The following is a 12783-nucleotide window of genomic DNA, read 5'->3' on the forward strand; positions in this document are numbered from 1 at the left end:
TTATTCCATTCTATCATAAGCTCAGTATATCACACTATAATTCGAACAGCAGATGTGCTGCCAGTTGCCGATTTTAAGAGGAAGCATAATCATGTTATAAAAAATAATCAGAATGGTTTGAGATTAACCTGTTGTCCTGGTCTGTGGTCCACCTTACAGAACCTCCTGTTGGCCTTGTCTCGTAGAAGATCCTGATGACACGAGGGAACTCCTGGGGGGATGTGATGCTCTTCTTCCTCACATGCAGACTCCATTGGTCTCTATTAAAATGGAGTGAGCTACGATCCTGAGCACCGGGTGCACGACTACACAGCAGAAAAAGTTGGTGCTTCTCCCTCCATTTGCTAGAAGGCATGGAGACAAGTTTCTGAATAAAGGCTGCCTGTTGACTCACTGAGCTGACTGCTGAACTCTCACATGCAACTTCTAGTGGTAGGTTGGACATGGCTGACACAGACATGACGTCCACCTCTTCTACTTTTGACACATCAAGGTCACAGCAATCCAGAACTAAGGTGAAATCACTGTCACTTGTGGTTTCCCACAAATGTGAAGCTTGGATAATTTTGGTTTTAGATGCAGTGTGCATCCTAACCCTAGACAGACCGACAAATTCAGCTCTGCTGCTTTCTTTAGCATCTAACATCTTTTCCATCCTTGTCGTGGTCTTCCCAAGACCTTTAGTACTATCCTCCATTGTATCTGCAGCTATAGTGGCATCTCTCTCGATAGCTCCAGGTCCAATGTCATCCTCAGGCTTACTCCTCACTCCAGAGCAAGGCTCGAGGAACAAAATGGCAACACCACTGATGACCTTCCTGTCAAAATGAACAGTCAGGTCCAGCACATAATGTCTAACAAGTATGTGGTTAGTATTGGCTCGAAGTGGAAGGTCATGTGTGTCAGGATTTAAGTCCCCATCTGGCTCCATGTCACACATATCGTCTTGAAGATGAGCAGAGAATGGCTAAACCTGGGAGGCAAGACCAAGAATAATGCTTTATTTATTTACTCGTTTTTAAGTCACAAACTTTTTATTTACTATAAGCTAATTGACTGGGAGTATATTTATGTATGCACTTATTTAGTGCCCTTTGCACTTGACCCTGGTCAGGCCCAATCTTGTCCACCTCAGGAGGCAAGCAGGGTCAAGTCAGGTTAGTACTTGGACGGGATACTATTACGGTCCTTTCATTTAGCCTGCTTGGGGAACGAAGCAGGCTTGGCAAAACAAAAGTAAAATTATGAGGACATAAAATAGAAAATTTCTATAGTAACAGGAAAAAAGCCATAATATCTCCTATTACTGTTAGAACCCGCCAAATATATCTAGATCTCTGACCTGAACAGTACATACCCACTTGTTGACTATAGCTTCTCATCAGTGTATTTCTGCGTACTGTTGCTACAGAATGAAAGAGTGGCTCCAAGAGTTTTTCAATGGGTTGTTATGGAGAGTAATTGTACAGAAGGTAATCCATTTACTAAACATCCTTTGTAAAGTTTAAACTGAGACAGGTCCGGGCATTAGTAGGGCAAACAGGTAAGAGCTTGCCTTTAATGCATACAAAGTCACAGCACAGTTCCCAGTATCATTAGACATTAACGTTAGCGTTCATGTGTGTGTTTTCAGGCTAGTTAAAGAGAACAAATGGAAAAGCACCTCTGCTTTTAGTGGTTAAACACCCTGACGTGTAAACTTCCGTCGCATGAGAAGACGTGACAGCTCACCAACACGTTGTGTCTTAAAAAGAAAGCACAAATACGAGTCATCTTATCAGCCAAAGTTTAATTTTCAATCTTTACGGGTGAGAAAAGCTAATTAACGTGAGACTTGTGGGCTAACGGTAAAATCCCAACTCTGTTGTCTGTCACTGAAGCGGTCACAACTACAGCAAATACGCTCTATTTAACAACATTTTACAAAACAACTGTAAACATACCTCCCAGCATTAGGTTACAATGCTACTCGCTGTGAATGAAATAAACAAACATACATCCGGCATGTGGAAGTCGCGTGATGATGTCATCACACTGACGCGACGGGAGCTGATTTGTAGTTCTTCACCGGGATTTTTCCCGCCTTTAAAGTTCGCTTTATTTTCACACTCAAGATGTGTTTAAAAGGGATATATTTTATTGACTAGTCAGAAGGTAAATAAACTGTCACAAAATTAAAGTTTATTACTTAAAATAACGTGATGAATATTGTAGCATAATTGATTATTATTTTGTATTATCAGTATTGATAACACATATATGATGAATAACTAACTGCAAAATAATGACTAAACACAGCGGTGACAAATGTGCATATATTAACTTTTATTCAGATGCTTCAACAAGTTAAAATTCCACATTTAAACACAGCAGGTTAGTTATGATCTTAAAAACTAACAAGGAAACAAATGCAGTCTCCAGTAGTTAAATGTCACCAATATTTAACACCAATTTTCAGTATGTATTGCCTTTTTCAAAAAGAGGTATACATTTGAATACAATATATACACATTTTATATCCTTCTCATCTTATTTAGTCATTTTGAAAACATTCAATAGTTCATAAATAAGAGATGTACCTAGAAACAGTGACAAATGATTAAGTGTATACAAATGTATATATTATAGTGTATATAATAATGTATACCTACTTTGAAATGTTGAGCACATATACATTACTGAAATACAGTATGAGCTGCAACATAGCACTGATGAAATGAGAAGTTTCGTGGATTCTAAATAAAATCCTTTTGTCACAATTTCAGTATCCAAAGCAGTAGTAGTTCTCTTCTGCCATATGGAGTAAACCTGATTCACATGGCAAAGCAGAGCTGTGTGGACTGACCTTTCAAAATCTCTATTGCATTTCTAGTTAAATATCTCAATTCCCAAGTAAATCAGGAAGGTATTAAATCTGGCACAGTGTGTATTGAAGTGGTTTATTTACAAAGAAATGCTGAAACTATGTAGACTCACCCACTGAATCCTGTCTGCTGAATAACATTACCAATTAGCATCATAGTTGCATTGATTTGTCTAAAAATACCTTTCCATAAAATAAAATGCAAAATAGTTTTCCATACCCTTGTAAACATCTATGCAATTATCTGATTTAACACTTCTATATACAAAATGTGGATTAAGAGATATGTGTAATTTAGGGCCTCAGAAAAGTCTATCTGCCTCCTTAATAAATTAAACTCTTCTATTAGCTACATGGCCCAACATTATTAAGACAAGAATGGCCTTAACAGAGTTAATACAAGAAATATGTATTTTTCAAGTGTAAAAGTCCAATACTCTTGCTGGTCAAATTGGCACATATTGTGCATAGATGCTCAGAGTGGAATTACAGAGGCCCTTTAGCACAGAACAGATTCATGTTTCATCGAAAGAGTACAAAGTGACTTCAGCATGGCACCAGAATCTTTAAACACTATCTAAATAAACAAATGTTCATTCACACATTTACATACACAAACACAGAGGACATATGGAATATTGGCACACATCCATCCCTGGGCCAGAAAGACAGTAAATGGCAAATCTGATCATCTTCTTTTCCAACCCAGAGGAAGTGTTTGCAGCATTACTAGGACTTGCAGTTATCTAAAACAGGTAATCAACAGAGCCAAAGAATCTGAAGATTCTACAGTGAAATACTCAATAAGCTACAGTTTGCTTGATGTGCCCAACCCCATTTTTATGTGCTGACTCTCTCTTTAGCCTCCTGTAACAAACAACCATGAAATCAAAGAGGTGGTCATACAGCAGATATTAATAAACACTGCTGGATTGTTAAGAAACTGAGGAGTTGTCCATTGTGGAATCAATGTGCTGCTCCCACACAGAGGAGTGCAAGGGTTTCACCAAAAGCTCCTTTCCTTGTTTCTCTTCTTTAATCTTATTCTCTTCTTTTCCTCCCTCGGTTGTATGACAGCCTCCCCTTTCCCTCCATGGCACTCGGACAAGTCATGGCATCTCAAGAGTTTTCCTCCTGAGGTCTACGGAAACTTAGACGTTTGAAGGAATCCCTGTGAGAAGGAAAGGGTAGAGAATGATGGAAGATTGGAAAAGACATAAACAGGATTAGGAGCAGAGATGATGAAAAGAAGAAACAGAGCAGGTAAGAGTAGGAGTATGGATGTAACATAAACGTTCCTATGAACAGGCACAAAAACAGGAACCAATTACTCTTGCTTGCAAAGGTGGTTTTCCTTCCTAACTCACCCAATACATACGTGATACACATTTAATATTTTTTTTAACTCACAATTTCAATATTTTCACTCACCTCACAAATCCAGTATTAATTTTCAGATTGTTTTGCTGGTTAATATCAGTTTTGATCCAACTGATTTTGGAGTCTTTACATTCCACAGGCTGATATTGAGAAAACAAAACTGAAATTTGAGGGATGAGTATCTCTTTGAAACGCCATCCCTCAGCATGGAAACACTTTGTTATAATAGGATTATCAAGGTCACTCATTAGAGCAGTGAGAAATCAGTCTTTACTAAAACATGAGTGCAATTTGCCTGTGGCATTGGTTCAACTCTCAGTCTGTGTACTGTGGCTCTGGTTCAGCTATCAATATTTGTAGAGGTGACATGGACAGTGTGGATGGATCTCTGCTCAATTCCACTTATTCTCACTTTCCTTTGGGTTCAGCCAGCAATCATACACAGTGATGAAAAGATCAATGATATGTGTGTGTATTTTTTTTTTATATTGGTCTCTCTCTTGTCAAAACAGTATTGACTGTTTAACCTGGTGGGCCTGTTTACCTGTTCTCCAGCCGAGGCCTGATGATGGGTTTATAGAGCTCAGGAATCTTCCTCTCCAGCATAGGCCTCAGGCTCTCTCTCAGGCGGTTGTAGTTCTTCTTCAGCTCCTGCTGGTACTCTTTCTGGTCTGAAGTGATCAAGTGCTTATTCTTCTCAACTGCCTCACCACACCTATAAGCCAGAGAGCAGAGCAGGGTGGAATCAGATTTGTAATATATTTTCTTAAATTACACTGCATGCGATGAAAAGATGTACTCCTTGACCTTTTTAATGCAATGCCCTCAGACGTTAGAACAGCTTTAACAATGTTTCTATGCAAACCAATCTTGCAGTAATCCCCTCTCTGTCCTCAAGCCTTCAAAAATATGCAGCAGTGTTTCATGTTAACAATGTTCTGTAACTACTTGACATTAATTGGACTCCTTTGCATGCCAAAACTCTAAATAAGTTAAAGTATAACTCCTATATGCCTATTAGATCTTTTCCAAGTATAGTACATCCAGCATAATGTAAGGTAAACTGCAAATGACCCATAAGGCTGTTTCAAGACACAGTTAAAAGAGCAACAGAGGTAAAATGATTAAAAAATAAAAATCCTTCTCTCCCTTATGTACTGGAAAAAAGTAAAATGCCTTATGATAAAGGGTGCCACAATAGGATCATAGCTGAGGTATTAGCAGAGGGCAGCTATGGGGTCTCCCTGCAGTCCTCTATCATGACATGTACAGTATAATGACCAACATACAGAACAGGCTGCAGGAAATCACAGAGACAGAGATGATGGCAAACACATGTTCGAGTTTATCTCTAAGCTTTTAATGAGGGTAATACTGAAACTGCAATGTTGTGTAACAGTATACAATAGATACTGTACATAGGGCAATGACCAATAATTACAATTCACAAGAGAAAAGAATTTTGAAAGCCATACAAATCTTTTAGTGATATATAGCTCTCTATATGACTTATTTTTTAGTCTTTTTTAAATGAATTGTCCTGATGAGTATTTTATTTAGGTATCTTTCTGACCAAAACAAGTGTATATAGTAATAAGCTGCGCAGGATGAAAAACTGTATGTGATGGTAGAAGTTCAGTTCAGTAGGAACAAAGATGATTGACTGACCAAAAAAGCATTTTTGTGAATGTCAATGTCAGGAATATTGGCAGGGTCCAGTGCCAGCTTGCCTGGATTTGGGATAAAAAATAAACTGCTCCAATATTACAGCAAATATTTGCCAACCTACTTGTAGCAATCAGGGAAGCTGTGACATGAGAGGTAGAAAAAGAAAACCTCCTTTTGAAACTGCACATGCCTACCAGACGAAAGCACACACACACACACAAACACACTAATACACAAACGCCCACAGACAGGGCACACGTTTCCTACATCAAATCAGCATATCCTCAGACACACTGCTGTGGGTAGGATGGTTTAAATTATGCTTTGAAAATTCAAAATATAATGCAACTCTTGGGACCAATAAACCTTTGCAATTCCAGAAGAAAAACTGCTTAGTGATATGATGAGGAAAAATATCTTCCGCTGTCATATGGGGAATGAAAGCATATACTGTCTCAATGGGTTATATTAGTTAACATTTCTCGTTCCCATATAGGTCCCTTAACTACCATCTGGTTTGCAGTTTAGTGGTGATTATCACTTCCATGTCTTCATCTTGACTGACACTGTTTAAACAGCAGGATATCAGTATCCATCAGTCACAGTTCTCTACAGTGCTCTTTTATACTTCTACACTGAAACTGGTAATGGTGTACACACAGAGCATCCTGGAAAAGACTCTTTCTAGTCTTGTCAAGTCGCACAAAGATAATGCATTTTCAACTCAGAAACCTCTTTGAAGTATTGTTCTATTCTTCCCATAAGGGAAGCTAGTGCCAGTCACTGGTACCAATAAAGAGAGGAAGAAATGCAAATTCAAGTAAAATAGTTGGTGAACTCGTTTAACTTTATAGCTTGCCATGAATAATCCTGTTTTTGGGGGATTTTTGTGCTGTTCTTCCACATTTTTGCAATCATTTTGTGCAGTGTGTTGTCACCAGTTGGTGTTCCTTTGATCTTATCATACTGTACCTCATTATAAACTCCTTGAAACACAGCCGCAGTTTATTGTGGTGACGGAAGAGCTTCGGGTCCGCTGGGATCTCATTCAGGAAGACCTGGGCCACCTCCAATGGCCCCTACAACAGGGGGCGGAGAGAAGAGAAAAGGGACAAAAACAAAGAGAGAGAGTTAGAGAGATTAAGAAGGAGAAAGCAAAAACAGAGTGGAGGAAGGAAAGAGAGGAGGTAGAAGAGGAAGTGTTTGAGAGCATATAAACAAAGGAGGCATGAGAATGCTCCTCATTCATACAGGAGGAAAAGACTTGCTAACTGAATGCCTAATGTAGCTAAGGGCTGAAGTACTGAACTAGAACATGAGGAAGAGATCAAATCAGAGAAGGAGCCATGATTAGCCTCCTGCATGGTTAATGTCACCACTAACCCTGCATACACCCACCATTTGGCTCCCATTTACCCAGTATGAGATCTTGTTATCCTAAGTTATATTCATCATAAAACCACAGCAAATTCGCACAGCGCCTGCATCACGACAGGCACAGTTAAACAGCTCTGATTAGCATCATAAACGCATTGGGCTTGGGCTTCAGTCACTGGTCTGAGCTGCAGACCCACATACAAAAACTAAGCCTCCAGTACTGATTACAGTCAAGAGTTATATGTTTACTGAGCTGCTGAGAATTAGCGTTATGTATACAACCATCAGGTCGAAGCGAGGGACCTGTCAGATTAGAAGCTGGAAGATAAAGCGTATGAGTAGGGTGCAGAGACACTGTAGCTAGCTTCATCATTACTCCAATATTCACCATGCTGGCAGGACCTGGAAGCTATCAGATCAAAGAGACCTCCGGTTCAGCTTGCCATGCAGCAGAGACATGAAAGGAAGAGGGACTATGAATTGACGTTTTAACTAAATCAGGGGAAAAGCAAAGGAAGGATTAAGGTTATGGATGGGGTGCAGGCTTTGATGTGTGATCACTGTCATGTCTCCCACCTGCACCCTGTGACTACAATGGAAACTGTAAATGTGATAAGCTGAACAGGGGTAAATTATGCAGGTTTATTTTCACTTGCACATAAAAAAGGAAGACTCAGGGACAAAAGGGCCATGTATGATACAAAGGGCAATTATTTTAGGAGAACATCATTTGGTTAAATTTGAAGTAAGTGATCATTTCAGCAACAGGAGTAGACAGCGAGCAGTGTCAAAAGAGGCTTCATTCATTCACAAAATCATTTTTACCTGGTTAACAGTGGCTCCTACAGAGCCTTGCAGCACCATCTGTAACATCTTAGCATCGGGCTGTTCTCTGTGTGTGGCAACCGCCAACTCTCTAGTCTTCTTCTGCATGTCTTCTATTGCCACCTCAATAGGAGTCAGATCAAACTGGAAACAAAAGAGGTAATATTGTACAAATTCAAAGCTGCAATCATCAAACAGCGAATATGAAGCAACTGTCTTACATGCCAGTAGATGTTCTACACCACAAATTTGGTACTGACCTCCTCTTTCTGGATGACATTGATGCGAGTCTTGACGTAGGGGAAAGCGTGCATGGTGGTGAGGATGGTCTTCCTCTTGTACTGCTCCTGGAGTTCACCTCGCGGTCGTCCACTCTTGGTGAATGGTGTCGTGTACATGAAGCGTCGCAAGTTGAAGTTCTTCTCAAAGTTTGTGAGCCGGTCTTTCATCTCATAGTCATCAAAGTAGGGTTCCACGTAAGTGATTTGAATGTATGCCTGGAGGAGAGGGGTTGTGGTTTTTTTTTTTTTTTTTTTAAACCCATAAAATCAGGATCTCTCTTGGTGATAAAAATTCAGTGCTATAAACTTCAGTCTTTTTATCTAATAATTTATTTTGCCAACAGGCACCAGAGTGTACAAAGCTAATAGCCTTCGCTTCAGCCAGCAGGGATGATGCTGGAGGAACACAGGCTTGCATGGACATGCATAAATCTGTTCACTTTGCCTGACAGTTCACATGAACATATTTTATTTACATTTTTTATGAATGCTGTAAGCTCCAACTCTATTCCAGTCACATACCTTGTTTGGGTTGAGTTGTTTTTTGTCCACTGGTGTAGAGTCCTTGATCATCACCAATGTGTCATCTCCAAAACACTGACTGTAGAAGTTCTAGGAGTGGGGGAAATTATGAAAATTATCATACAGTGTTGCTCATAACCTAATCTGCCATGGTATTTATGCAAATATCAATATCAATATCAATTTGATACAACAGTTCAAGAGGTTGACAGTGTCTTGCTCTTCAGAACATACGGTAAGTTCTCCTTTTAAGTTTATAATCGAATGGCAATTTTTTTTAAAGCTCTCTAAAGCAGAAGGATGATGGTGATTCATGCCCTCAGTCATTCTGTTCACTCAAAGTCTCACAGTCATTATCAGATTCCACCAGCCCAGGCAAGCACCATCTTTCACTCCACTACAATCACACATTTATTTACACTGTACACATACAATTCACGGCACGCACACAAACTTTCTACCCTCGTACCTCCAACCTGTGTGATATCTCAGGCAGATGTGTGATCCCTGGCTCCTTATAAATGAATTCCCGTTCGTCCAGGTCTCCAAACTTGGCCCCATAAAAACCCACACGGAAATAGGTTCCAAACATTCTCTTGTGGCCCTACAGGGAAACAGAAAAGATCGGGTTCTCATCAGTATGACATCAGAAACATATTCATTCTCATTAAGTTAATAGCCTTTTATAGGGTCTTTATTGTGAAGAACACTTTGAAGAATTTAGTTTAAAATTGGCTGTAAATGTAATTTGAAAAACCCTTGGGACCATTAAACTCTTATAGTGCACAACAACGATACTGATTGTCTTTTTTAAATGTCTTAATTGTTCGCTATGTCATTTTATAGACACAGATGTAGTGAATAAAGAATTTTAAGTACCCAATTTTTAACTTTTAAATGACTTCCATTCTAAAAGATCTTTCTATATGATCTACTAGAGTAACACTGTGTTTATGATTTTCCTTGAGCCTTAATTAAATACATTAAATAGCCCCGACAGTGCCATAAAAAATAGATATTACCTTCTGAATGATGTTATCAAAGGCTCTTTGCAGTTTGTCATGAGTGGACGCCAGTTTCCTGAAATCTCTATGAGCCTCTAGAATTGGTATGATGACCTTGTAGACCTCATTCACAGCCTCATAGAGACCACCCTGGTGATGAGAGCCATCAGTGCTACTTAGCATAATCACATACAGTACATGCAAAAAAAAAATATTTGGATTCACCACTTAGTCCTAATATTTTTTCTCAAGGACTAAATACAAACATTTGCTGTGTTCCAAGTCCACACTACACACTGTAAAGCTGGTCGCTCTTGTAATTAACTATCATTACAGTTCTCTGTAGCACTGAAATAAGGAGCAGAAGAGGAAAAGTAAATACTCTGGATGCAATATACTCTGTGCAAATGTAGATTGACTCTACTAATTAAATGTAAAAATATATAACACAATTAAATTATAGCTTTAATTTTCCGCACACCTCCATTCCTTTACACTGTGGGACAATAATGTCAATCAAGAGAAAAATCAAAAATCAGTATTTTGTGACATTTTTTTTAATTTTCCACTGTGAATTCACTACATACACTGAAAACCTGATGGGAATTAGTATTTAGTATGGTTTTGGGACACAGCTGGAGGCTCTACTATAACATTACATGTAAATATCACCAATAAATATCAGTTTAGCTTTATTGTCTCACATTGCTGAAGAGCTCGGCAGCCTGCTCAAGCAATCCCACCAGGCCACTCTCAGTGAAGTAGCGTCCCGAACACACCCCGTCCTCATCCGGGGACAGGATGTCATCAGACACCGCCGACTCTTCCAGCACATTCGGGGAGATGTTCTGAAGACAAAATCAGTCAGCTAATCAATCAATTAGTCGTCTTAATCAAATAATCAATCACGTGGCTGACTTTAAAAGGAGATGTCCTTCAGTGGGAAATGGAACTAATTTGATGACTATCCAATCAATGACCTGCCTACTGCTGCAGGTTAAAGTGTCCTGTACTAGAGCACTGCAGAGGTCTTGTGTGTGACGCAGCTCATCAATAACTTTGTTGTTTTGTTTTCAGTTCAGGGGAACAGGCTGTTCACATGTTCCCATTGGAGCACATTTGCCTATTTTCCCTACTTTATCTTCAAAAGAATTGTGTTAAGCGAAGCTACCAGGGGAGCAGGGATATACTGTACATATTTTTATGTTGACGTTATGAGTGTGCAGCTCCCCCCTCTGGACACATACAAACAAATTTGGAAGTAATCCATAGGGAGATGTGTGATGTGGTGTGTTTGGAAGGGGAGGGTTTGACTCTGTTCAACAAAACCACAACAAACAAATCATGAACACTTATTTTATGTTTTTTTCTTTCAGTCTGAACATGTGTTTATTTTTAGTGTATCTATGTATTTGTCTCCTCACCTGGAAGGTCACACTGCCGACAGGCAGGTACTTGTGATCCTCCAACATGCTGAGGTATTCTGCCACCAGAGCAGCAGCGTGGACGAGACACATGGCTGACTCAGTGTAACACTTCCTGTTGTTGTGTTTCTCTGCCATGTTCTGCAGCCAGGTCAGACGGAGGTCAGGAGATGTCTGGTAGCCCTTCGCTATCCTAGGAAGGGGAGGAGAAGGAGAATATTTTCCTTCTTTTTTCCACTCTCTCTTTTTCCTTCATACCAGGTAAACATCTCATTGAGATTAAAATCTTTCTCAAAAACAACTTGGCCCAGAGGGCAGCATAAACAACAACCAGTTACTGCAATAAGACAGGAAACTCTAAACCATTTAAGAAAATTGTCACACATAGAAGAGACCATAAATATGTAGGTAATTATCCAAGTAAATTAGAAACAAGCTAAAATCCGGTGCTGCACTTGTACTTAAAGATGGGAGGTTACTGCAGATGAGATTAGGTATATGCTGTATATATCAGTGACTACATTTATGTGAATATATGTTGGCATAAAATTATAAGGTAGAAAAATATTTTAAAATGTATTTCAATAATAGGCAAGACACATGTATACACCATAAATGGAGATCAATTACTATTACTGACCAGGGTCCTGCAGGTGAGTCAATTTAGAATTATACAGTATGTCTGCATGTACATAAGAAGCACAGCAAAACAAAATATGACCATGAGGGTGAGTGTAGCAGATTAGTGGGTTGGTAACCTTTGGGACAAAAAAATCTGGAAAATGTTTTCCTGTTTATAAAATGCAAAAGTAATCATTATCCTAACAACATGAAAATTACATCTAAAACACTGAATGAATTTATTCATACACAAACAGTGTGAGTCACAAACAGGTGAGTCACTGTACTGTAATTACAAATGAATTCAAACATCTGGAGAGCATGTGCCTTTTGACCTGTGTGCATCTGGGAGCTTGGAGGTGAATGCTAGAGTGAATGTAGATAAGTGTGTAAACCTCACAGGTTATTCTGTGCAGCTGGTACACACTCAGCAGGTGAGTGAGAACAAAACCCAAACAGAAACATGCATTATATATGATACATGTAGCTGACATTGGAACATTTTGAGGTAAAGTGCCAAAATCAACATACAGTGCATGTGTCCGCTCTGCCTCAGGATTTCCCCTTCATGTTTTCTTACACACACTCATCCACACACACACACACACTATTTGCATTTGCATATACACAAAGCCAGAGCAGAAGACTAAACTGCTACCACATGGTTACCATAGTGAGGGCAGCAAATAGAGGGAAAACAGCCCAGACCACAGAGACATAGGAACCAGAAGCAGGACACAGAGAGAAGACAGAGAGTGATGGGAGAGAGAGAAACATTAAGAATCAGACAATGCAGACAGACAAAACAAAAGGGAAAT

General features: G+C 39.3%; 2 protein-coding genes across 9 annotated transcripts in view; both read right to left on the bottom strand.

Moving 5' to 3' along the window:
- The window catches only part of aopep (aminopeptidase O (putative)), a 64532-nt gene extending 62506 nt beyond the window's left edge, over positions 1-2026 (bottom strand). For 4 of the 5 annotated variants that reach the window (XR_003296516.1, XR_003296518.1, XR_003296519.1 and 1 more), the window contains exons 1-2: positions 1944-2026; positions 129-973 (exon numbers count right to left, since the gene is read on the bottom strand). Coding sequence is in view for 1 of the 5 variants with exons in the window: in XM_026322008.1 (XP_026177793.1) it covers positions 129-940 (812 nt within the window). In the remaining 4 variants the exon portion in view is untranslated. Of the gene's footprint in view, positions 1-128; positions 974-1663; positions 1745-1943 lie in introns of all 5 variants that reach the window. The other variant, XR_003296517.1, reaches the window with a different exon arrangement.
- A 277-nt stretch (positions 2027-2303) lies between these two features.
- The window catches only part of dock8 (dedicator of cytokinesis 8), a 47190-nt gene continuing 36710 nt past the window's right edge, over positions 2304-12783 (bottom strand). For all 4 annotated transcript variants that reach the window (XM_026322649.2, XM_026322648.2, XM_026322647.2 and 1 more), the window contains 10 exons: positions 11345-11537; positions 10625-10768; positions 9939-10070; positions 9386-9520; positions 8917-9006; positions 8374-8610; positions 8114-8257; positions 6884-6990; positions 4788-4958; positions 2304-4034 (listed from right to left, as the gene is read on the bottom strand). In XM_026322649.2, the coding sequence (XP_026178434.1) occupies positions 3983-4034; positions 4788-4958; positions 6884-6990; positions 8114-8257; positions 8374-8610; positions 8917-9006; positions 9386-9520; positions 9939-10070; positions 10625-10768; positions 11345-11537 (1405 nt within the window). In that variant the 3' untranslated portion in view covers positions 2304-3982. The remainder of the gene's footprint in view (positions 4035-4787; positions 4959-6883; positions 6991-8113; positions 8258-8373; positions 8611-8916; positions 9007-9385; positions 9521-9938; positions 10071-10624; positions 10769-11344; positions 11538-12783) is intronic.

Source organism: Mastacembelus armatus, chromosome 9 (assembly GCF_900324485.2).
Source record: "Mastacembelus armatus chromosome 9, fMasArm1.2, whole genome shotgun sequence".
Lineage (NCBI taxonomy): Eukaryota > Metazoa > Chordata > Actinopteri > Synbranchiformes > Mastacembelidae > Mastacembelus > Mastacembelus armatus.